This window comes from Hemitrygon akajei, chromosome 12 (genome assembly GCF_048418815.1).
Source record: "Hemitrygon akajei chromosome 12, sHemAka1.3, whole genome shotgun sequence".
Lineage (NCBI taxonomy): Eukaryota > Metazoa > Chordata > Chondrichthyes > Myliobatiformes > Dasyatidae > Hemitrygon > Hemitrygon akajei.
The window spans coordinates 12,337,460-12,362,584 of record NC_133135.1 but is presented as its reverse complement, the minus strand read 5'-3'; the positions used below and the strand labels follow the sequence as shown (position 1 = coordinate 12,362,584).

General features: G+C 44.3%; 1 protein-coding gene across 1 annotated transcript in view; it reads left to right on the top strand.

Annotated features, from left to right (window-relative positions):
- Positions 1-17,814, top strand: part of LOC140736709 (interferon-induced protein 44-like) — a 46,675-nt gene extending 28,861 nt beyond the window's left edge. The window contains exons 6-8 of the mRNA XM_073062562.1: positions 735-891; positions 6,355-6,455; positions 17,413-17,814. Of these exons, the coding sequence (XP_072918663.1) occupies positions 735-891; positions 6,355-6,455; positions 17,413-17,592 (438 nt within the window). The 3' untranslated portion in view covers positions 17,593-17,814. The remainder of the gene's footprint in view (positions 1-734; positions 892-6,354; positions 6,456-17,412) is intronic.
- The last annotated feature ends 7,311 nt before the right edge of the window (positions 17,815-25,125 follow it).

Genomic DNA, 25,125 nt, shown 5'->3' with positions numbered 1-25,125 from the left:
ACTCCAGGCCTTAGCAAAAATGCTTCACTGTATCTGTGCTGCTGTCCACTGACGACAAGTAGAAAATCTCTGAAGAGTGTTGATAACGGCTGGGGTCATCGTCTCGTAGAGACACTGTCCAGAAGAAAGCAATGGAAAACCACTTATGTAGAAAAATTTGCCAAGATTATCGTCATGGAAAGACCATGGTCACCCACATCATACAACAGCACCAACAAACAAATACATAAAAAAATGGCTGACTGACAAACAACCAACATGCAAATGAGGATAAATTTTGAAAACAAAAAAATACTGAAAGCACAAGTTGTAGGCTCATGAGTTGCAGAGTCATGAGGGACTGGGCCCATTAAAGATTGTCTATGTGTGGGGCCAGATGAGTTTGAGATCCTAATTAACCTGCCAGAGGTGGTAGTGGAGGCAGATAAATTTGGGACGTTTCAGTAAATCTTAGATAGGCACATGGATGATAGAAAAATGGAGGGCTATGTGGGAGGAAAGGGTTAGGTTGATCTTGACATAGGTTAAAAATGATTGCACACATTTGCAAGTCAAAGGGCCTGTACTCTGCTGTAGTGTTCTATATTCTGTGAATTTTTGAGACTATGTCCTCTAGTTAATTGTAGGGGTCCATGGCAATTTAAAATGTTGGAAAACCCTGCTCTAGAGGGTAATGAATTTCAGGCAATAAATTAATGCTTCGATACTGTATTGTTTAAACATTTCTCTTGCAGTTCAATTCACCTTCAAAAATTGAACGTGAGGAAAACAGTCCCACTGGTCCAACTGTGCACTGTGTTGCCTACATCATCGATGCAAGCCAATCTCCCATTCTTTCCGGGCCAATGAGAGCAAGAGTGCTTGGCATTCAGTCACAAATTAAAAAACTGGGTGAGTTTTGTGGTCTTATCTATCCATAGTGGATTATAGTCCCGTGGGGGCTGTCGGCACACATTTTACATGCCACAGTCCTGAGGAGACGCCGGATTGCTTGGAGTGAGAGTTCTGGTCTCCATACTCGAGGAAGGATATACTGGCTTTGGAGGTGATGCAGAAGAGGTTCACCAGGTTGTCCAGAGATGAGGGGGTTAGACTATGGGGAGAGATTGAGTCGCCTGGGACTGTACTTGCTGGAATTCAGAAGAATGAGAGATCTTATAGAAACATATAAAATTAGCAATGGGATAGATAAGATAGAGGCTGAAAAATTGTTTCCACTGGTAGGTGAGACTAGAACTAGGGGACATAGCCTCAAGATTCAGGGGAGTAGATTTAGGATGAAGATGAGGAGAAAATTCTTTTCCCAGAGGGTGGTGAATCTGTGGAATTCTCTGCCCAATGAAGCAGTGGAGGCTACCTCAGTAAATATATTTAAGACAAGGTTGGATAGATTTTTGCATAGTAGGAGAATGAAGGGTTATGGGGAAAAGGAAGGTAAGTGGAGATGAGTCCATGGCCAGATCACCCATGATTTTATTGAATGGTGGAGCAGGCTCGACAGGCCAAATGACCTACTCCTGGTCCTATTTCTTATGTTCTTATGACACAGGTAATTGGGTGACCATCAGGAGCAGAAAAGGGAATAGGTAGACTACCCCTGTGCCCATTCCCCTCAACATTTGGGACTGTTGGAGGGTGTGACCTAGCAGAGAAAAGGCACAACAATCAGGTCTCTGGCACTGAGTCTGATTCTGTGGCTCAGGAAGAAAGTGGAGGGAAGAGGGGAGCTGTAGTGATTGGTTAGGGGAACAGAAAGGACGTTCTGTTGATGAGAATGAAGTTCCTGGATAGTGTGTTGCCCTCTGGGTGTCAGGGTCCAATCCTGGGGATTGAATCCTCAGCATTCTCAAGTGGGAGGGTGAGCGGCCAAAGGTTGTGGTCCATGCTCCAGGGTTCTGAAATCAGGATTGCTACCAATGCCACGCGCTAGTAAGGGCAGAAATAGGAAGATCATACCATTTTAACTTGGGGCTAAGGATCTGGTGCAGGAGGAAGGGTTTCAGATTTTTGGATTATTGGGCTCTCTGCCAGGGAAGGTGGGACCTGTACAGAAAAGACGGTTTGCACCTGAATTGGAAGGGGACTAATATCCGAGCTGGAAGGTGTGCTAGTGTTGCATGGGGCTGGGTGTTAGGGTTTAAACAAATAGGGGATGTTGTTTAGACTACAAACAAAGTCAGAACTCAAAAGTTGAATTGGCGAGACTAATGCTGGAGCACACTTTGTTGGACTGGACTGTGTCAGAATGGTTCTTTGAGGCTTTAGCTCTTCATAGGTTCAGCAAGGAGAGGCTTGAGTGAGAGAAGGCAAAAAATAAACTGGAGATAGATTTTTCCAGTTTATTTAATTTTTTTTAAATATTTGTACAGTTAGAACTGTAGGGATGCCAAGCAGGATAGTGAAATGCTCCTCTTGTGGGATGTGGGAAGGCAGTGCCAGTGTCCCTGACGACTTCACCTGCCAGAAGTGGATCCAGCTGCTGCTTCTAACGCTCGGTGTTAAGGAGTTGGTGCTGGAACTGGATGAACTCTGGATCATTCGGGAGGCTGAGGGGGTGATAGATAGGACATATAGAGGTACCACTGAGATGCAGGACAGGAGATTGGGTGACAGGAAGGGGGAAAGGGATTAAACCGCCAGTGCAGAGTACCCATGTGACCATCCCCCTCAACAACAGGTATATCACTTTGGAAACTGTTGAGAAGGTTTCTAGTACTGCGCAGGGTGGTGGTTTAAACCAGTTTCAGGGTGATGGGAACCAGAGAGCCAGAATAGATAGTGGAAAGGATGTGGAGTCAGATGGTGAAATCACAAATTGAGCGTGGTGCGACTAATGCTCTGAGCTGCATAGATTTCAAAAAAAGTATTGTCAGAAAGGCAGATAAGCTCAGGGCTCAGAACACCACATAGAATTATGGCATCGTAGCCATTAGTGACACTTTGTTGCAGGACTGGCAGCTGAATATTCCAGGGTTCCATTGTTTTAGATGTGACAGAGCAGGAGGGATTAAAGGGGATGTGTGACGTTACCATTCGAGGAAAATGTCACAGCAGTATTCATTCAGGACGAATTAGAGAACTGGTCCAGTGAGGCTTTATAGGTGGAACTGAAGAATAAGAAAGGTATGACCACATTAGTGGGGCTACTCATAGATCACCCAACAGTCCATGCAATTTAGAGGAACAAATTTGTAGAGTGATCACATACTGTTGCAAGAAACATTTGGTTGTTATAGAATCAGAATCAGAATCAGACTTTAATCGCCAAGTACCTATGCACATACAAGGAATTTACTTCCGGCAGATGTTGTCTCTCTGCTCATAACAATAATAATGATAAATATAAATGAAAATATAAATTGTACATACAGGTAGTGCAATCCAAGTAATAGTTAGCTGACAGTTAACCGGCAGTTAACTGTTCAGCAAAGTGACCGCAGTAGGGAAAAAACTTCTCCAGTGCCTATTAGTCTTAGTCTGGAGGGATCTGAAGCGCCTACCAGACGGAAGCAGATCAAACAGTCCGTGTGCAGGATGGGAGGAGTCCTTTATGATGTTCCCCGCCCTCTTCAACCTGGAAGAGTACAGGTCCACAATAGAGGGCAGGGAGGCTCCAATAATGCGCTCGGCAGTCCTCACTGTGCGCTGTAGTCTGGTTCTATCCTGCTTGGTGGCGGCTCCAAACCACACAATGATGGAGGTGCACAGGACAGACTCAATGACTGCAGTGTAGAATTGCAGCAGCAATTCCTGAGGCAGACCGTATTTCCTCAAGAGCCGCAGGAAATACATCCACTGCTGGGCCTTCTTCAGGATGGAGCTGATGTTCTGCTCCCACTTCAGATCCTGAGAGATGGTGGTTCCCAGGAACCTGAAGTTCTCCACGGTGGACACAGGGCTGCTGAGGACTGTGAGGGGAGACATAGCGGGGGGATGTCTCCTGAAATCCACTATCATCTCCTTTGTCTTGAGCGTGTTCAGCTCCAGATTGTTCCAACTGCACCAGAGTGCCAGTTGGTCCACCTGCTGTCGATATGCAGACTCATCACTATTCTGGATGAGTCCGATGATGGTAGTGTTGTCTGCAAACTTCAAAAGCTTCACATAGGGGTTGGAGGAGGTGCAGTCATTGGTGTAGAGGGAGAACAGCAGTGGAGAGAGGACACACCCCTGAGGGGCGCCGGTGTTGGTGATTCGAATATCCGAGGTGACCTGTCCCATCCTTACCTGCTGACTTCTGTTGGTCAGGAAGCTGTAAATCCAATCGCAGAGGTCAGGTGGCACAGTAAGGTGAGACAATTTGGAGCAGAGGGTATGAGGGACGATGGTGTTAAACGCCGAACTGAAATCCACAAACAGCATCCGAGCATAGGTCCCAGGACGATCCAGATGTTGCAGGATATAGTGCAGTCCCAGGTTGACTGCATCGTCTACTGACCTATTTGCCCGGTAGGCAAACTGCAGGGGATCCAGTAAGCTGCTGGTGAGGGTCTTCAGGTGGTTCAACACCAAGCGTTCAAAGGATTTCATGACTACAGATGTCAGTGCAACAGGTCTGTAGTCATTCAGACCTGTGATGGTGGGTTTCTTGGGGACCGGGATGATGGTAGAGCGCTTGAAGCAAGTCGGAACCTCACTCAGCTCCAGAGATCTGTTAAAGAGCTGAGTGAAGATGGGAGCCAGCTGATCAGCACAGGCTCGTAGACAGGAGGGGGAGACCCCATCTGGGCCTGGAGATTTTCGGGTCTTAAGTCGCTGGAACAGTCGACATACTTCTCCTTCGCTGATTCTAAGTTGTGATCCAGGGGGTGATGTTTAACTTTCCACATTGACTGAGAATCCCACACTGTAAAAGGACTATATGTGATTGAAGTGACTTTGAGTGTGGAATAATTGATGGTGCTAGTTTGAACCAATCTGGCCATTCTTCTCTGACCTCTCTCATAAACAAGGCTGTTTCATCCACTGAACTAGAATTTTTTTCACACCATTCTCTGTAAATTCTAGAGACTGTTGTGCACGAAAATCCCAGCAGCTCAGCAATTTCTGAGGTACTCAAACCACCCTGTCTGGCACCAACAATCATTCTAGTCAAAGTCACTTAGATCACATTTCTTTTCCATTCTGGTGTTTGGTCTGAACAAAAATGGAACCTCTGGACCATGTCTGCATGCTTTAAAGCACTGAGTTGCTGCCACGTGATTGGCTGATTAGATTTTTGCATCAATGAGCAAGTGTATCTAATAAAGTGACCACTGAGTAGACCATAAGATATAGGAGTAGAATTGGACCATTTGGCCCATCAAGTCTGCTCCACCATTTCATCATGGCTGATCCAATCTTCCTCTCAGCCCCACTTTCCTGCCTTGTCCCTCTATCCCTTCATGCCCTGACCAATCAAGAGTCTATCAACCTTTACCTTAAACAATCATACAGTTTTGTCCTCCACATCTACCTGTGGTAATGAATTCCATAAATTCAACACTCTCTGGCTAAAGAAATTCCTCCTCATCTCTGTTCTAAAAGGATGCCACCCTCTCCTGAGGCTGTGTCCTCTGGTCTTGGGCTCTCCCACCATAGGAAACATATTTTCCACATCTGCTCTATCAAGGCCTTACACCATTTGATAGGTATCAATGAGGTCACTCTTCATTCTTCTGAATTCCAGCAAATACAGGCCCAGAACAATCAAGTGCTCTTCATATGACAAGCCTTTCAAACCCGGAATAATTTTCGTGAACCTCCTTTGAACCCACATCAGTTTCAGCATATGCTTTCTTATATAAGGGGCCTAAACCTGCTCATAATATTCCAAGTGTTTTATAAAATCTCAACATCACATCCTTTTATATTCTAGTCCTCTTGAATTGAATGTTAACATTGCATTTGCCTCCCTCACCACAGACTCAATCTGCAAATTAACCTTTAGGGAAACCTCACATGTCCCTTTTCACCTCAGTTTTTTTTGTATTTTCTCTCCATTTAGAAGCTACATGTCACTTCCTGACACTGTATTCCATCCGTCATTTCTGTGCCAGTACTCCTAATCTGTTTTAAGTCCTTAAGTAGCCTCTCTACTTCCTCAGAACAAATTGCCCCTGCACCTATCTTCGTATTGTCTGCAAAGTTTGCAACAAAGCCATCAGTTCCATCATCAAAATTATTGTTTATGTTTGTATACTCATGGATGCTTGTGGTTTACATTTTGGCTGCCATATTTCTTTTATGTCAACAGCAGCTTCACTTCAGAAGTAGTTTATTTGCTGTGAAGCATTTTAGTTTTGAATATCTTTTCACTGTGAAATGCTGTTGATAGGGTGGAGACCCTAACAAACAACTTGCTTCTTCTTTTAGACATACCGCAGATCGTTTTACTAACAAAGGTGGATAAAGCATGCAGTTTAGTTGCAAAAGATTTGAAATATGTTTATCGGAGTGAACACATTACCAAAAAGGTATTTGCTTCATTTCAATACCTTTATTATAGAGATAAAATGATATAAGTTAAAACGCACTTGATGGTGGATGTGATTTGGAGGGATGTGGACCTAACATAGGAAATTGGGAGCTGTGCCAGGCATGGATTGTTGCATCGACGGGCCTATACCCATACTGTATTGCTCTTTGACTCTGTGTCCTTTATTTAAACCTTAATTTGCTCATAGAGAGTTTCAAGGCAATGCAGGTGCTGGAATCTGGAGCAATGCACAAAAAGTCAGAGGAACTCAACAGGTCAGTCAGCTTCTTTGGAGGAAAATAGACAGCTGACATTTAGCCAAGTCCTCTCATGTGGGCCAATGAGATCAACTGGAAAGTCGATGCTTCATTTCCATTTGTAAATGTTACCAAAACCTCCAGCTTTTTGTCTACTACTTTTATGTAGAATTTGTTCTATTTATTGCCAGTAACTGAGAACACAACACAGGCACTTGATGGAAATTAATTTCTAGAGCTTGGGAGAAAAACTGGAGAATGGGACTGATTAAATTTGTCTGCAGAGGTAGGATTGCCTCAGTGGTTGACTGGCTTTCCTCTGTGCCTTAAAGTCTCTGCCCTTTGCTTCACAAAATGTCTGGTGCTGAATCTAGAGGGTAAGATCTGGTATGGATGGAAGCCTTGAATTGTCAATACAGTTGGACAAAATTTCCCTTCCTGTTGAAAAACTGTTAACGGCAATGAAGGTAATTGAGAGCAGGGTTAGGAATAATTTGTCTCAGTGCAAGATTGATGAGGAAAGCTTATCCTCCCACATTCTAAAGATGTACAGGCTTGTGTTGGTCTGTTGTAGGCATGGTACTTTGGTATTTGAAAAGTGGCACACTTGTGGCACTCAAACAATGCATTTGACTGTAAGTTGGAATGGGTGCAGAGAAGATTCACAAGGGTTTTTCTGGGACTGGCTTGATTATAAACAAGAGGCCGGATAATTATTTGCTTAAGCTCAATGTCCATATTGGGGCATAGATTGCTGACAGCAGCTCACTAGGTTCCTTTGTCCAGGGCCAGTTTTACAAGTTGTCCCCAGTTGTAGACCCTCTTTGAAGATCCTTCCTCTCCCAGGGATGAGGTGCTTGGAGCTTCTTCTGGCATTGCTGTAGCTCTGGGATTTTTACATGTTGCTAGCCCCATGCCCAAACCTCCTCCTTTCACATCGTGTGTGGGACCAACCATGGCGGACTGAGAGACTGGATAGGCTGGGTGATGAATGAGGTCCTTAAGTTCAAAGTTGAAAAAAGGTCAAAGTTCAAAGTAAGATTTATATTACCAGAGTACATACATGTCATCACATACAACCCTGAGATTCTTTTTCCTGTGGGCACACTCAGCAAATCATCAGAACAGTAACTGTAAACAGGATCAATGAACCACAACCTGTGCAAATGTAAATATGAATAACTAGCAATAAATGAAATGATAGAGCATGTATTAACAAGATAAAGAGTCCTTAAACTGAGACCATCGGCAGTGGGAATGCCAGAAATAGAATGAGTGTAGTTATCCCCTTTTGTTCAGGAGCCTGATGGTGGAGGGGTAGTAACTGTTCTTGAATCTGATGTTGAGGGGTAGTAATTGTTCTTGAATCTGGTGGTGCGAGTCCTGAGGCTCTTGTACCTTGTACCTGATGGCAGCAGTGAGAAGAGAACACGGCCTGGGTGGTGGGAATCTCAGGTGGGTGGATGCTGCTTTCCTACGACAGTGTTTCATGTAGATGTGCTCAATGGTTGGGAGGGCTTTACCCGTGATGTACTGGGCCGAATCCACTACCTTTATTAGGATTTTGTAGGATGTTTCAGAGAAGGTGTACCATCACCTAACATCTGTCCGACAACAAACCCAGGTGTATATGGTTGAGCATCAAAAACATTACTGACAATTCAAGGAAAAACTGTGCTGATCGTAGCAGTGACACCCCCCTTCCTGACCCCCTGAACAACTTTTATGCTCGCTTTGAGGCCTGCAACAGAATGCCAGACATGAAAACTAGCCCCCTCCCAGGTGAGCAGCCATTGTGTGTAGCAGCAGCAGACTTGAAGTAGTTTGCAAAGAGTTAACTCCCATAATGTTGCTGGACCAGACAACATCTCAGGCTGGGTACTCCGTGTGCACATCAACTTACTCGTGTCTCCGCAGACATCCTCAACACTTCACTCATCCAGGCTGCTGTCCCCACATGCTTCAAATCATTTGCCATCATCCCTGTACCAAAGAACTCTATACCTTCAGAACTAAACAATTGCCTGCTGGCACTGACACCAGTCATCATGAAGTGTTTTGAATGGCACATATCAAAACTCCATTCTGGCCACACTGGACACTCGACAATATGCTTACCGAAAGAACCGCACCATGACAAATGTCATACACCTGGCCCTTAAGCCTCTAGAAAATAAGGACACTTATGTCAGAATGCTGGTTCTGGATTTCAGTTAGGCATTCAACACTATTGACCGCAGTGAACAATTTCCTACTCCTCGGTCTAAATACACCTCTGGGCAACTAGGTATTGGACTTCCTAACTAACAGACTTCAGAATCAGGATGCAGAACCACTCCTCCCTCCCCATATTGCTCAACATGTTGCCCCCCCCCCCCACCCAGGCTGTGTAGTGAGCCCATTGCTGTACACTCTGATCACACATGTCAGCACAGCCAGACATCCGAGTATCATGGTGTCAAGTTCGCTGATGACATGACAGTGGTGGGGCTCATCACCAATAACGATGATATGGTCTACAGAGCGGAAGGCAAGTAACGTCATCCACAATATCAATGAGATGGTTGTCGACCTCAGGAGAATTTGCACCATTCACACCTCTCTTCACAGGAGTGGGAGCTTTGAGCGGTTTCAAAACTCTTGTGAGCAAACCTCTCGTGGTCGCAGAACACATGTGACACAATAAAGAAAGCTCAACAACATCTCTGCTTTCTTAGGAGGCTGAAGAGAGCCTCATCTATAGATGTGCAGTAGAGAGCATCCTAACAATCTGCGTCACTGCATGGTACAAGAAGGTGCTGCAACTGGTAGACAAAACTGCCAACGCAACACTGGAACAGGTCAAGGACAAGTATACAGAAAGGTGCCGGAAATAAAAGCGTGTAACATGATGAAGGATCCTACCCACCCTGTTTGTCCCATTCCCATAGAGTCATAGAGAAGTACAGTACAGCCTCAGCCCATCTTTCTTTTTCAGGTGCATTGCCATTAGCCGTGGGTGATCATGTCTCTCCATCCATCACGGTCCCTGACCCTCCGAATTGTAGTTGTTGCCTCCCCTGTTTCTAACCGTGATGTTAATCCATCTATCATTTTCATTCTCTGTCGGCCTCTGCTTCTTTTTCCTTCCAGCTTTTCAGTTGTAACTAAATGTCCTAATGTCTCTCTTTGCATGATGTGTCCAAAGAAGAAGAGGTATATCGTGGTGATAAGGGATTCGTTATAGGCATGGACAGGAGGTTATGTGGGCGAGAATGAGATTCCTGGATGGTATGTTGCCTCCTGGGTGCCAGGGTCTAGGACATCTCGGATTGAGTCCACGCCATTCTTAAATGGGAGGGTGAACAGCCAGAATTCATGGTCTGTGTAGGACATGGGTAGGACAAGTGACAATGTTCTGCATTGGGAGTTTGGGGAGTTGGGTGCTAAGTTAAAAGGAAGGACTTCCATAGTTGTGATCTCAGGATTGCTACCCCGGCCATGTGCTAGTGAGGCCAGAACTAGGCAGATTATGCAGTTTAATATGTGGCTAAGGAGTTGGTGTAGGACGGAGGGCATAAAATTTTTGGATCATTGAGCTCTCTTCCAGGGAAGGTGGGACCTGTACAGAAGGAATGGTTTGCACATGAACTGGAAGGGGACTATTCTCCTAGCAGGAAGGTTTGTTAATTCTACATGCAGGGGTTTAAACTAGAGTTGTAGGGGGTGGGAACTAGAATTCCAGGATAGTTAGTGGAGAGGTTGTGGAGGCAGATGTTGGTAAGACCTCAGACAAAGTTAGGAATCTCAAAAGGTTGAGCATGATGCAGCTAGTGTCCTCAGTTGTGTATATTTCAATGCAAGAACTGTCGTAGGAAAGGCAGATTATAGTGCTGAAGAGGAGGTAGCTGGTTTACAAACAGAGGCAATGAGTAGTGAAGAGAGACTGTTGGTAGGGCAAAACTATGGTCAACAGGATGATTTGCAATGTAAAAGGTGGACAAAATCAAAAAGGGTGAAACAGGACTGAAAGTGCGCACAGTATATGGAATGAGGTAGATAACTTATAGCACAATTACAGATTGGCGTGTGTGATGTTGAGGTCATCACTGAATGACGGCTGAAAGAAGATTATAGCTGGGAGCTTAATGTCCAAGGATACACATTGTATCGAAAGAAGAGGCAGGGAGGCCGTGGAGGTGGCTTGCTCCATTGGTAAAAAATGAAATCAAATCATTTGAGAGAGGTGACATAGGGTTGGAAGGTGTTGAATCATTGTGGATAGAACTAAGGAACTAAAGGGTAAAAAGACCCTGATGGGAGTTGTATACAGACCCCCAAACAGTAGTAAGAATGTGGCCTACAAATTACAATAGCAGATAAAAAAATGCATGCCAAAAGGGCAATGTTACAATCGCCAAGGGGCATTTCAATATACAAGTAGACTGGGAAAATCATGTTGGTGCTGGATTCAAAGAAGGGGACTTCCTAGAATGGCTAAAAAATGGCTTTATAGAGCAGGTCATGGTTGAGCCCACTAGAGGATCAGCTATTTTGGATTGGGTGTTCTGCAATGAACCTGAATTTATTTGAGAGCTTAAGGTAAAAGAACTCTAAGGTAATTGTGATCATAATATGATTGAATTCATCCTAAAATTTGAGTAGGAGAAGCTAAAGGCAGATGTATTGGTATTACAGTGGATAAAGGGAATTACAGAGGCATGAGAGGGAAGTTGACCAGAATTGATTGGAAAGAAACACTGGCAGGGATGACGGCAGAGCAGCAAACACTGTAATTTCTGGAAGCAATTTGAAAGGCACAGGATATAAGTTTTTTCAGATACATGAAGTATAAAAGGGAGGTGAGAGTGGTTATTGGACTGCTGGAAAACGATGCTGGAGAGTTAGTAATGGTGGCCAAGGAAATCAAACTGAATAAATATCTTGCATCAGTCTTCACTGTGGAAGACACTAGCAGTATGGTGGAAGTCCTTGGTGTCGGGGTCATGAAGTGTGTGAAGTTGCTATTACTAGAGAGAAGGTTCTTCGGAAACTGAAAGGTCTGAAGGTTACCGGGACCAGATGGTGTACACCCCAGGGTTCTGAAAGAGGTGGCTGAAGAGATTGTGGAGTCATTGGTAATGGTCTTTCAAGAATCACTAGAACATAGAATAGTACAGCACATTACAGGCCCTTCAGCCCACAATATTGTGCTGACCCTCAAACCCTGCCTCCCATATAACCCCCCACCCGAAATTCCTCCATATACCTGTCCAGTAGTCTCTTAAACTTCACTATTGTTTCTGCCTCCACCACTGACTCAGGCAGTGCATTCCATGCACCAACCACTCTCTGAGTGAAAAACCTTCCTCTAATATCCCCCTTGAACTTCCCTCCCCTTACCTTAAAGCCATGTCCTCTTGTACTGAGCAGTGGTGCCCTGGGGAAGAGGTGCTGGCTATCCACTCTATCTATTCCTCTTAATATCTTAAACACCTCTATCATTTCTCCTCTCATCCTCCTTCTCTCCAAAGAGTAAAGCCCTAGCTCCCTTAATCTCTGATCATAATCCATACTTTCTAAACCAGGCAGCACCTTGGTAAATCTCCTCTGTACCATTTCCAATGCTTCCACATCCTTTCTACAGTGAGGCAACCAGAAATGGACACAGTACTCCAAGTGTGGCCTAACTAGAGTTTTATAGAGCTGCATCATTACATCGTGACTCTTAAACTCTATCCCTCGACTTATGAAAGCTAACACCCCATAAGCTTTCTTAACTACCCTATCTACCTGTAAGGCAACTTTCAGGGATCTGTGGATGTGTACCCCCAGATCCCTCTGCTCCTCCACACTACCAAGTATCCTGCCATTTACTTGTACTCTGCCTTGGAGTTTGTCCTTCCAAAGTGTACCACCTCACACTTCTCCAGGTTGAACTCCCATCTGCCACTTCTCAGCCCACTTCTGCATCCTATCAATGTCTCTCTGCAATCTTTGACAATCCTCCACACTATCTACAACACCACCAACCTTTGTGTCATCTGCAAACTTGCCAACCCACCCTTCTACCCCCACATCCAGGTCGTTAATAAAAATCATGAAAAGTGGAGGTCTCAGAACAGATCCTTGTGGGACACCACTAGTCACAACCCTCCAATCTGAATGTACTCCCTCCACCACGACCCTCTGCCTTCTGCAGGCAAGCCAATTCTGAATCCACCTGGCCAAACTTCCCTGGATCCCATACCTTCTGACTTTCTGAATAAGTCTACCATGTGGAACCTTGTCAAATGCCTTACTAAAATCCATGTAGATCACATCCACTGCACTACCCTCATCTATATGCCTGGTCACCTCCTCAAAGAACTCTATCAGGCTTGTTAGACACGATCTGCCCTTCACAAAGCCATGCTGAGTGTCCCTGATCAGACCACGATTCTCTAAATGCCCATAGATCCTATCGCTAAGAATCTTTTCCAACAGCTTTCCCACCACAGAGGTAAGGTTCACTGGTCTATAATTACCCGGACTATCCGTACTATCTTTTTTGAACAAGGGGACAACATTCGCCTCCCTCCAATCCTCCGGAACCATTCCCATGGACGAGGACATAAAGATCCTAGCCAGAGGCTCAGCAATCTCTTCCCTCACCTTGTGGAGCAGCCTAGGGAATATTCTGTCAGGCCCCGGGGACTTATCCGTCCTAATGTATTTTAACAACACCAACACCTCCTCTCCCTTAATATCAACATGCTCCAGAACATCAACCTCCCTGATATTGTCCTCACCGCCATCAAATTCCCTCTCATTGGTGAATACCGAAGAGAAGTATTCATTGAGGATCTCGCTCACTTCCAGGCACATGTTCCCACCTTTATCTCTAATCGGTCCTACCTTCACTCCTGTCATCCTTTTGTTCTTCACATAATTGAAGAATGCCTTGGGGTTTTCCTTTACTCTACTCATCAAGGCCTTCTCATGCCCCCTTCTTGCTCTTCTCAGCCCCTTCTTAAGCTCCTTTCTTGCTACCCTATATTCCTCAATGGACCCATCTGATCCTTGCTTCCTAAACCTCATGTATGCTGCCTTCTTCCACCTGACTAGATTTTCCACCTCACTTGTGACCCATGGTTCCTTTACCCTACCATTCTTTATCTTCCTCACCGGGACAAATATATCCCTAACATCCTGCAAGAGATCCTTAAACATCGACCACACGTCCATAGTACATTTCCCTGAAAAAACATCATCCCAATTCACACCCGCAAGTTCTAGCCTTATAGCCTCATAATTGCCCTTCCCCAATTAAAAATTTTCCTGTTCTCTCTGATTCTATCCTTTTCCTTGATTATGCTAAGGCCAGGGAGCGGTGATCACTGTCCCCCAGATGCTCACCCACTGAGAGATCTGTGACTGACCTGGTTCGTTACCTAATACTAGATCTAGTATGGCATTCGCCCTAGTCGGCCTTTCAACATACTGTGACAGGAATCCATCCTGGACACACTTAACAAAATCAGCCCCATCCAAACCCTTGGAACTAATCTGTGCCAGTCAGTATTAGGGAAGTTAAAGTCACCCATGATAACAACCCTGTTATTTTTGCACCTTTCCAAAATCTGCCTCCCAATCTGCTCCTCGGTATCTCTGCTGATACCAGGGGGTCTATAGAATACCCCCAACAGAGTAACTGCTCCCTTCCTGTTCCTGACTTCCACCCATACTGACTCAAAAGAGGATCCTGCTACATTACCCACCCTTTCTGCAGCTGTATCCCTGACCAGTAATGCCACCCCTCCTCCCCTTTTCCCCCCTCTCTATCCCTTTTAAAGCACTGAAATCCAGGAATATTGAGAATCCATTCCTGCCCTGGTGCCAGCTAAGTCTCTGTAATGGTCACTGCACCATAATTCCATGTATGTATCCAAGCTCTCAGTTCATCACCTTTGTTCTGATGCTTTTTGCATTGAAGTTTCTAGATTCTGGAATGTTTCCACAAGTTGGAAGTTTGAGTTGGTTATTAAGGATGAGGTCTCAGGTTACTTGGAGGCACAAGATAAAATAGGTCATAGCATGGTTTCCTCAAAGGAAAGTCTTGCCTGACAAATCTGTTGGAATTCTTTAAAGAAATAACAAGCAGGAGAATTGGTGGATGTTGTGCATTTGGATTTTCAGAAGGCTTTTGACAAGGTGCCACACAAGAGACTGGGTAACAAGATATGACCCCGTGGTATTACAAGGAAGATTCTAGCATGGATAAGGCAGTGGCTGATTGGCAGGAGGAAAAGAGTGGGAATAAAGGGAGCCTTTTCTGGTTGGCTCCCAGTGACTAGTGGTGTTCCACTGGGGTCTGTTTTGGGACAGATTCGTTTTACTTTATATGTCAATTGATATGGAATTGATGGCTTTGTTGCAAAGTTTGCAGAAGATATGAAGATAGGTGGAAGCACATGTTGCTTTGAGGAAGTAGATGAGGCTACAGAAGGAGTTAAGACAGATTAGGAGAATGGGCAAAGAAATAGCAGATGCAACATTGTGTTGGGAAATGTGTGATCATGCACTTTGGTGGGAGAAATGAAAGAGAAAATACAAAACAGAGACAAAATACAAAAAACTGAGGTACAAAGAGGACTTGCTAGTGCTTGTGCAGGATTCCCTAAAGGTTAATTTGCAGGTTGAGTCTGGTGAGGAAGGCAAATGCAATGTTATCTTTCATTTCAAGAGGATTAGAATACAAGAGCAAGGATGTAATGTTGAGACTTTTTAAAGCACTGATGAGGCCTCATTTGGAGTATTGTGAGCAGGTTTGGGCCCCTTAGAAAGGGTGTGCTGAAACTAAAGAAGGTTCAAAGGAGGCTTATGAAAATAATTCCAGGATTGAATGGCTTGTCATATGAAAAGCGTTTGATGGCTCTGGGCCTATATTCACTAGAATTCAGAAGAATGAGGGGTGATCTAATTGAAACCTGTCAAATGGTGAAAGGCCTTGATTGAGTGAATGTGGAGAGGATGTTTCCTATGGTAGGACTGTCTTAAGACCAGATGACACATCCTCAGAATATGGAGCACCCTTTTAGAATGGAGATAAGGAGGAATTTCTTCAGCCAGAGAGCGGTGAATCTGTGAAATTCTTTGCCACAGGCATCTATAGAGGCTAGGTCTTTTTGTATATTTAAGGCATAGGTTGATGGATTCTTGATTAGTCTGGGAATGAGGGGATAGGGGGAGGAGACAGGAGTTTGGGGCTGAGAGGAAAATTGGATCAGCCATGATGAAATGGCGGAGCAGACTCGATGGGCCAGATGGCCGAACTCTGCTCCTATATCTTATGGTCTTATGGGTAGCAATCCTAAGATCACAACCCTGGAGGTCCTGCCCTTTAACTTGGCACCTAACACCCTGAGCTCCCTATGCAGAACCTTGTTACTCATCCTACCCATGTCATTGGTACCTACATGGACCATGACCTCTGGCTGTTCACCTTCCCACTTAAGAATACTGAGGATTTGGTCTGCAGTATCTCGTACCCCGGCACCCAAGAGAATCCATTCTCACCCACAAAACCTCCTGTCCATTCCTCTAACAAATTACAGTGTGCCTCTTCTCAGCCCCTTCCCTTCTGAGTCACAGAGCTGGACTCAATGCCAGAGACCTGACCACTGTGACTTTCTTCTGTTAGATCAAGCCCCCCAACAGTATCTAAAGTGATATACCTGTTGTTGAGGGGATGGCCACAGGGTAATCTGTACTGGCACCTTAACCCTTTTCCCCCTCCTGTCACCCAATTTCCTGTGTCCTGCACCTTGGGTGTAACAGCCTCTCTATATGTCCTATCTACCACCCCCTCAACTTCCTGAATGATCTGGAGTTCAACTAGTTCCAGCTCCAACTTCACGTGTTTGTTAGAAATTGCAATCTTCAGGGACACTAGAGGTCTCCCTGCCTTCCCACATCCCACAAGAGGGGCATTCAGTTATTCTGCCTGGCATCTCTACTGTCCTCGAAGGAAAAAAAGATTACCCATAGCTTTTTTTCTGCTGTCTCTGACTGAAGCCTCTAGATCACAACTTTTAACTGTCCACTCCGATGAGTGCCACTGTGCTTGCCAGTGTTCCTTTAATTTGCTCTTGCTAATTATTTTCAAACGTCAGATTGTCAGTGGTCAGAGCTCATTTACACTGCTGTGATCAGCCCCTTGCCTTTTTCTACTAAGGCTGTGGACGTCAATGAAATCCCCTCCTTGCAAACTTCTGATGTCTGGATTGTTTGCTGGTCAGAGCTCAATCAGGGAGGAGGCTACATAGCACCCTACTAACTCAAAAATCAGTTACTTTCCCTAAGTGGTAAGGATGATTAACACACCCCCAATGTCCTCTAATTTATCATTTCCTGTCAGTCACCTTATGTACACTCTTGTGCCTAGCGTCTCTTTTTGGACATACAATCAACGTATATAAGTTATCTTGCGTATTTATTTGTTGTGGCTTTTTATTATTGTGTTCTTTACTTTATTGTGATTTTTTTGCTGCATCAGATCTGGAGTAACAATTATTTTGCTCTCTACACTTGTGTACAGGAAATGACATTAAACAATCTTGAATCTTAATGAGATTAAAGACCTAGATAAGGAATAACCATTGGGAAAGGAGAGCTTGATGAGCAAACTGTCTTAGTCTGTTCACACACTCCTAATAAACTGTATGCTCTTATTCTCAGATAATGGAAGTCGGAGAACAACTCAGAATCCCAATTTCCTGCGTAGTCCCCGTGAATAACTATTGGTTCTCTCATGAGCTGGATTGTGTGACTGATATTCTAATACTCTCCGCCATCAAGCTGATGCTGCAGTCTGTCGATACCTATTTTGAGAACATGGCTAGTTTATCTTTAGAATGATGCAATTTTGGGTGATGGTCAAGCTCAATGTAAATTTTATTATCCAAGTACATATATATCTGAGATGAATATTCTTGTGGGCATACTCAACATATCTATAGAACAGTAACTACAATAGGATCAACGAAAAACCGCCCAAGCAGGTCTTTCAACCAAAGTGCAGAGGGGAACAAACTGTGAAAATGCAAAAAGAAGAAACAATAAATAATAATAAATAAACAATGAAGTTGTATGGCTGTTGTTGAGGAGAACTGACTGCTTAACCTATTTCATTCTTCCGACTGTCACCCAGTTTCCTGTGTCCTGTACCCTGGGTGTAACTACCTTTCTAAACAGTTCATCCTATCTATCACCCCCTCAGCCTCCTGAATGATCTGGAGGCCAGTTCCAGCTCCAGCTCCTTAACGTGGAGTGTTAGAAACTGCAGCTGGATGCACTTTTTGCAGGGACACTGGAGATCTCCCTGCTTTCCCACTTCCTGCAAGAGATGCCTTCAACTATCCTGCCCAGCATCTCTACTGCACCAACTGTGCAATTATAAAAAGGAAATAATATATAAACAGAGAAAAATATCTACCAACAACTTTTCACCCTCTCTCACTGAAGCCTTTCCTTGCTAAAGCCTCAATTCCCTACTCTAACACTCTCCACTCCATCGAAGGCTGCTCCAACAAAAAAATACCCTGCCTGTACTGAATGTTAACATTGCATTTGCCTTACTCATCACCAACTCAATGCACAAATTAATTTTTAGCAAATCTTGCTCAATGACTTCCAAGTCCCGTTGAACCTTGGATTTTTGACTTTCTCTCCATTTAGAAAAGAGTCTATGCTAACATGTCTTATATAAAAATACACTTGCCAACATTGTATTCCATCTGCTAATTCTTTGCTTATTCTCCAAATTTAAGTCATTCTGCAGCCTCTCTGCTTCCTCAACAACACCTGACCCTCCATCTATCTTCATGTTGTCTGCAAACTTGGCCACAAAACCATCAATTCCGTCATCCAAATCATTGACATATAGCGTGAAAAGAAACAGTCCCAACACAGACCCCTGTGGAACTCCACTAGTCTCCAGCAGCCAACCAGAAAAGGCTCCCTTTATTCCCAATCTTTACCTCCTACCAATCAGCCACTGCTTTATCCATGCAAGAACTTTCACTGTAATACCATGGCCTCTTAACTTGTAAAGTAGCCTCATGTGTGGCACCTTGTCAAAGGCCTTCTGAAAATCCAAGTGTACAACGTCAACTGATTCTCCTTTCTGATTGCTATTTCTTTAAAGAATTCCAACAGATTTGTCAGGCTTAAGGAAACCATGCCTCCAAGTACCCTGAAATGATATCCTTAACAATTGAATCCATCATCTTCTCAACTACTGACGTCAGTCAAGCTGGGCTATAATTTCCTTTCTTCTGCTTCCCTCCCTTTTTGAAGAGTGGAGTGACATTTGTAGTTTTCCAATCCTTCAGAATCATGCCAGAATCTATTGATTCTTGAAAGATCATTACTAATGGCTTCACAATCTCTTCAGCCACCTCTTCCAGAACCCTGGCGTGTAGACCATTTGGTCCAGGTGGTTTATCTACCTTCAGACCTTTTAGTTTCCTAAGCACCTTCTCCCCAGTAATGGCAACTTCACTCACTTCTGCCCCATGACACTCTCGAACATCTGGCATACTGCTAGTGTCTTCAAAAGTGAAGATTGATGCAAAATACTTATTTAGTTCAACCATCAATTCTTTGTCCCCTATTACTGCCTCTCCAACATCATTTTCCAGCCATCCGATATTCAATCCCTGCTCTTTTACACTTTATGTATCTGAAGAAACTTTTGGTAACCTCTTTAATGTTATTCAGTAGCTTACCCCTTTACCAGTTTCTCAGGTCACACGTTCATCTGCCAAATACTCCTATTCTTACCCTTACTAATGTACACATGGCACAGTTCGCAATCTGGAGGTTACTAGAAGTCCTGCTTTTCCTCTTCCTACCTTGCACTCAAAAATCTCTCTTCAGGACCCCCTCATCTTTCCTACCTACGTCATTGGTGCAAATAGGTACCAAGTTTCTAGTTGCTCTCCCTCCTCCTTTAGAATGCTGTGGACCTGATCTGAGACATCTCCAACCCTGGCACCTGAGAGGCAACATATCATCTGGTGTCTCTATTGCCCCCCCGTCCCTGTTCAACTATTACCACTGCAGTCTTCTTTATCTTTCTTCTCTTCTGAGCAACAGTGCCAGAAGACGAGAGGTGAAGAGGATTGCAGTGGTGATAGAAGATTCCAGTGCCAGACTGTGTGCCAGAGACCACTCCCTAATAGCTTGTTCCTCTCAACAATATCCAAAATGCTATACTTATTATTGAGGGGATGACCCCAGAGATACACTTTACTGGCTGCCCATTCCCCTTTCTCTTCTGACAGTCACTTAGTTACCTGCCTTCTGCAACCTAGGGGTGACTACCTCCCTGTAGTTTCTATATAACACCTCCTTATTCTCCCATATGAGCTGAAGCCCCAGTTTCTTAACGTTCTCCGAAGAGCTGCAGCTTGGGAGGTTATAGCTCTCCCAGAATTCCAATATCTTACACAAAGAACGTAACACTGCCTCTGAAATCATTCTCACTGCTCTAATAGATGAGGAATGAAGAATATAGAAGAAGAAAAAATACCTACCTCGCCCAAGCCTGATCTTTTCAAAGACAAAGACTCACTACCCTAACACTGGCCCACTCCAACAATGGCCACCCTGCATACCCCTGCCTTACTTTTATTTGCCCTTGGTAATACATTTTATTCACTGATTGGCTGTAGTTCAAATTTGGAAAAGTACTGTGAAGTGCTGCTTCAATCTTCAATCTTGGACTGAGTGAAATTGCATCCCCTTATGCTCCCGTTCACTGAGTGACCACAGTTCAAACTCCAAAACTTGTCTTGAAGCACTGGTTTTTAAATCTTCTATCATGAACTGTGTGAAACTACCGCTTCTTCTCTTGCTCCCATTCACTGATTGGCCACAGTCAAACTCCAGGCCAGTCAGGACATTTATGTCCATATCAGAGACAAGTACATCTCTGCCTTTTTCTGTCCTGCTACAAGTACACTCAGTGGTAACTTTATCAGGTATCCCCTGTACCTAAAGAAGTGGCCACTGAGTGTATGTTCATGCTTTACTACTGCTGTAGCCCATCCATTTCAAGGTTTGCAGTGTTGTGCATTCAGAGAAGCTCTTCTGCATACCACCCTTGTAAGGCATTCCTGACAACTTGAACGAGACTGGCTATTCTCCTCTGACTTCTTTCAAAGTGTTTTCACCCTCAGTACTGCTGCTCCTTTTTGTTATTTTGCATTGTTCTCTGTAAAATCTAGAAACGATTGTGAGTGAAAATCCCAGGTTCTGAGATACTCAAATCACCCCATCTAGCACCAATAAACATTCCATGGTCAAAGTAACTTATATCTCATTTCTTCCCCATTCTGATGTTTGGTCTGAACAACAGCTGGATCTCTTGATTATGTTTATATGCTTTTATGAATGGCTGATTAGATATTTGCATTAACGACCAGGTGTACAATAGACCTAATAAAATGGCCTCTGAGTGTAAATTGAAGATCAAGGGTACTTTATGGCAGACTCAAGAGGCAGCAGATGCTGGAGTTTGGAGTGATAAACAGACTGCCTGATATGGAAACATCAGTGCTTCAGAAGAGAAAAGCTCACAAAATGTGGATACTGTCCAGTCCGTCACAGGTAAAGCCCTCCCCACTATTGAATACACCTCCAAGAAGTGATGTCACAGGAAAGCAGCATCTACCATCAAGAACCCCCACCATCCAGGCCATACTGTCCTCTTGCTTTTGCCATCAAGGAGTCATCTTTGGTTCCACACCACCAGCTTCAGGAACAGTTACAGGTGCCCCCTGCTTTACGAAAGTTCGCTTTACGCCACTTCGCTTTTATGAAAGACTTACCTGTTTTTGCTAACTGAAAGAAATCCGAAGAAGATTTTCACTTTTATGAAAACGGCGCCCCCTTTAAACTTGTGTTTACCCCGAGAAAGACTACCATGACCGTGAACCCTTGCACGGGCAGGTGTGTGCGCATGCGTGTATGTGCCGATTTTTTTCTACAAATCGGTTTTGGCTAATTCTGCCCGATTCTGTTCAGTGAAACTACACTGTACATACATTATTTCTACTTTATACAGGCTGTGTATTTAACATATCATTCCTGCTTTTACTATATGTTAGTGTTATTTTTGGTTTTATGTCTTATTTGGTAGGTTATTTTTTTGGGTTTGGGAATGCTCAAAAATTTTTCCTATATAAATTAATGGTAATTGCTTCTTCGCTTTACACCATTTCGGCTTATGAAAGGCTTCATAGGAACACTCTACTTTCAGATAGCGGGGGAAACCTGTATTACCCTACACTCTCAGGCTGCTGAACCAGCATGGACAACTTCACTCATTTCAACTCTGAACTTTCACAACCTATGGAACACACCCAAAATGCTGGGGGAGCTCAGCAGATCAGGCAGCATCTGTGGAAAAGAGTACAGTTGATATTTCGGGCCGAGGCCTTTCATCTGGACTGGAGAAAAAAAGATGATGAGTCAGTGTTAGAAGGTGGGGGGAGAGGGGGAAGAAACACAAGGTGAAGTAAAGAGTAGGGAAGTTGATTGGTGAAAGATAAAGTGCTGGAGAAGGTGGAATCTGATAGGAGTGGACAGAAGGCCTTGCAAGAAAGAAAAGGGAGAGGAGCACCAGAGGGACAGGTAAGGAGAAAAGGTGAGAGAGGAGGAAATGGAAATGGGGAATGTTGGGATGGGGGATTACCAGAAATTCAAGAAATCAATGTACTTGTCATCATGCTGGAGGCTACCCAAACAGAAAATAAGGTGTTTCTCCTCCAACCTGAGTGTGGCCTTATCGCGACAGTAGAGGAGGCCATGGACCTGTATGTGGAATGGTTTTGGGAAGTGGAATTAAAGAAGGGTGGCTACTAGGATATCCTACTTTTACTGGTGGATGGAGCATAGGCACTTGGCAAAGTGGACTCCCAATCTATGTTGGGTCTCACCGATATACAGGAGGCCACACGGGAGCATCGGACACAGTAGATGACCTCAACAGACTATAGGTGAAGGTAATCTCATTTGGAAGGACTGTTTGGGGTCCTGAATGGTAGTGAGAAAGAAGGTGTACAGGCAGGTGTCGCACTTGTTCCGCTTGCAGGAATAAGTGCCAGGAGAGAGAACAGCGGGGAGGGATGAACGGACAAGGGAGTTATGTAGGCAGCGATCCCTGAGGAAAATAGAAAGTGGGGGTGGAAAAGATGTGCTTGATGGTGGGATCCTGTTGGAGATGGCGGAAGTTACGGAGAATTGAGTGTTGGATGCAGAGGCTGGTGGGGTGGTTGGTGAAGGCAAGTTGAACCCTATCCCTGGTGGGGTGGCAGTAGGATGGGGTGAGAGCAGGCATGCATGAAATGGAAGCGATGCAGTTGAGGGCAATGTTGATGGTGGAGGAGGGGAAGCCCCTTTCTTTGAAGGAGGAGGATATCTCCGTTGTTCTAGAATGAAAAGCCTCATTCTGAGAACAGATGTGGCAGAGATGGAGGAAGTGAGAGAAGGGAGTGAGATTCTCACAGTTAACAAGGTGGGAAGAGATATAGTCCAGGTAGCCATGAGAGTCCGTGGGTTTATAATAGACATCAGTAAATAAGCTGTCTCCAGAGATAGAGACAGTTCGAGAAAGGGGAGGGAGGTGTTGGAAATGGACCTGGTAAATTTCAGAATCAGGTTTATTATCACTGGCATGTGTCATGAAATTTAACTTAGCAGCAGTAATTCAATGCAATACATAATATAGAAGAAAAAAATAAGTAAATCAATTGCAGTATACGTACATTGAATAGATTAAAAATTGTGCAAAAACCCAGAAATAACATATATTAAAAAAGTGAAGTGGTGTTCATGGATTCAATGTCCATTTAAGAATCGGATGGCAGAGGTGAAGAATTTATTACTGAAATGCTGAATGTGTGTCTTCAGGCTTCTTCGCCTCCTACCCGATGGTAACAATGAGAAAAGGGCATGCCCTGGGTGATGGGGGTCCTTAGATAGATAGATAGATAGATACTTTATTCATCCCCATGGGGAAATTCAACTTTTTTCCAATGTCCCATACACTTGTTGTAGCAAAACTAATTACATACAATACTTAACTCAGTAAAAAATATGATATGCATCTAAATCACTATCTCAAAAAGCATTAATAATAGCTTTTAAAAAGTTCTTAAGTCCTGGCGGTAGAATTGTAAAGCCTAATGGCATTGGGGAGTATTGACCTCTTCATCCTGTCTGAGGAGCATTGCATCGATAGTAACCTGTCGCTGAAACTGCTTCTCTGTCTCTGGATGGTGCTATGTAGAGGATGTTCAGAGTTATCCATAATTGACCGTAGCCTACTCAGCGCCCTTCGCTCAGCTACCGATGTTAAACTCTCCAGTACTTTGCCCACGACAGAGCCCGCCTTCCTTACCAGCTTATTAAGACGTGAGGCGTCCCTCTTCTTAATGCTTCCTCCCCAACACGCCACCACAAAGAAGAGGGCGCTCTCCACAACTGACCTATAGAACATCTTCAGCATCTCACTACAGACATTGAATGACGCCAACCTTCTTAGGAAGTACAGTCGACTCTGTGCCTTCCTGCACAAGGCATCTGTGTTGGCAGTCCAGTCTAGCTTCTCGTCTAACTGTACTCCCAGATACTTGTAGGTCTTAACCTGCTCCACACATTCTCCATTAATGATCACTGGCTCCATATGAGGCCTAGATCTCCTAAAGTCCACCACCATCTCCTTGGTCTTGGTGATATTGAGACGCAGGTAGTTTGAGTTGCACCATATCACAAAGTCCTGTATCAGTTTCCTATACTCTTCCTCCTGTCCATTCCTGACACACCCCACTATGGCCATGTCATCAGCGAACTTCTGCACATGGCAGGACTCCGAGTTATATTGGAAGTCTGATGTGTACAGGGTGAACAGGACCGGAGAGAGTACGGTTCCCTGCGGCGCCCCTGTGCTGCTGACCACCGTGTCAGACGCATAATAGATGCTGCCTTTCTGAGACACCGCTCCTTGAAGATGTCCTGGGTACTTTGTGGGCTGGTACCCAAGATGGAGCCGACTAAATTTACAACCCTTTGCAGCTTCTTTTGGTCCTGTGCAGTAGACCTGTCCCCACCCCCTGCCCCGCCATACCAGACAGTGATGTAGCCTGTCAGAATGCTCTTCAAGGTGCACCTATAGAAGTTTTTGAGTGTTTTTGTTGACATACCAAATCTCTTCAAACTCCCAATGAAGTACAGTCACTGTCTTGCCTTCTTTAAAGCTGCATCAATATGTTGGGACCAGGTTAGCTCTTCAGAGATCCTGACACCCAGGAACTTGAAACTGCTCACTCTCTTCACTTCTGATCCCTCTATAAGGATTGGTATGTGTTCCTTTGTCTTACCCTT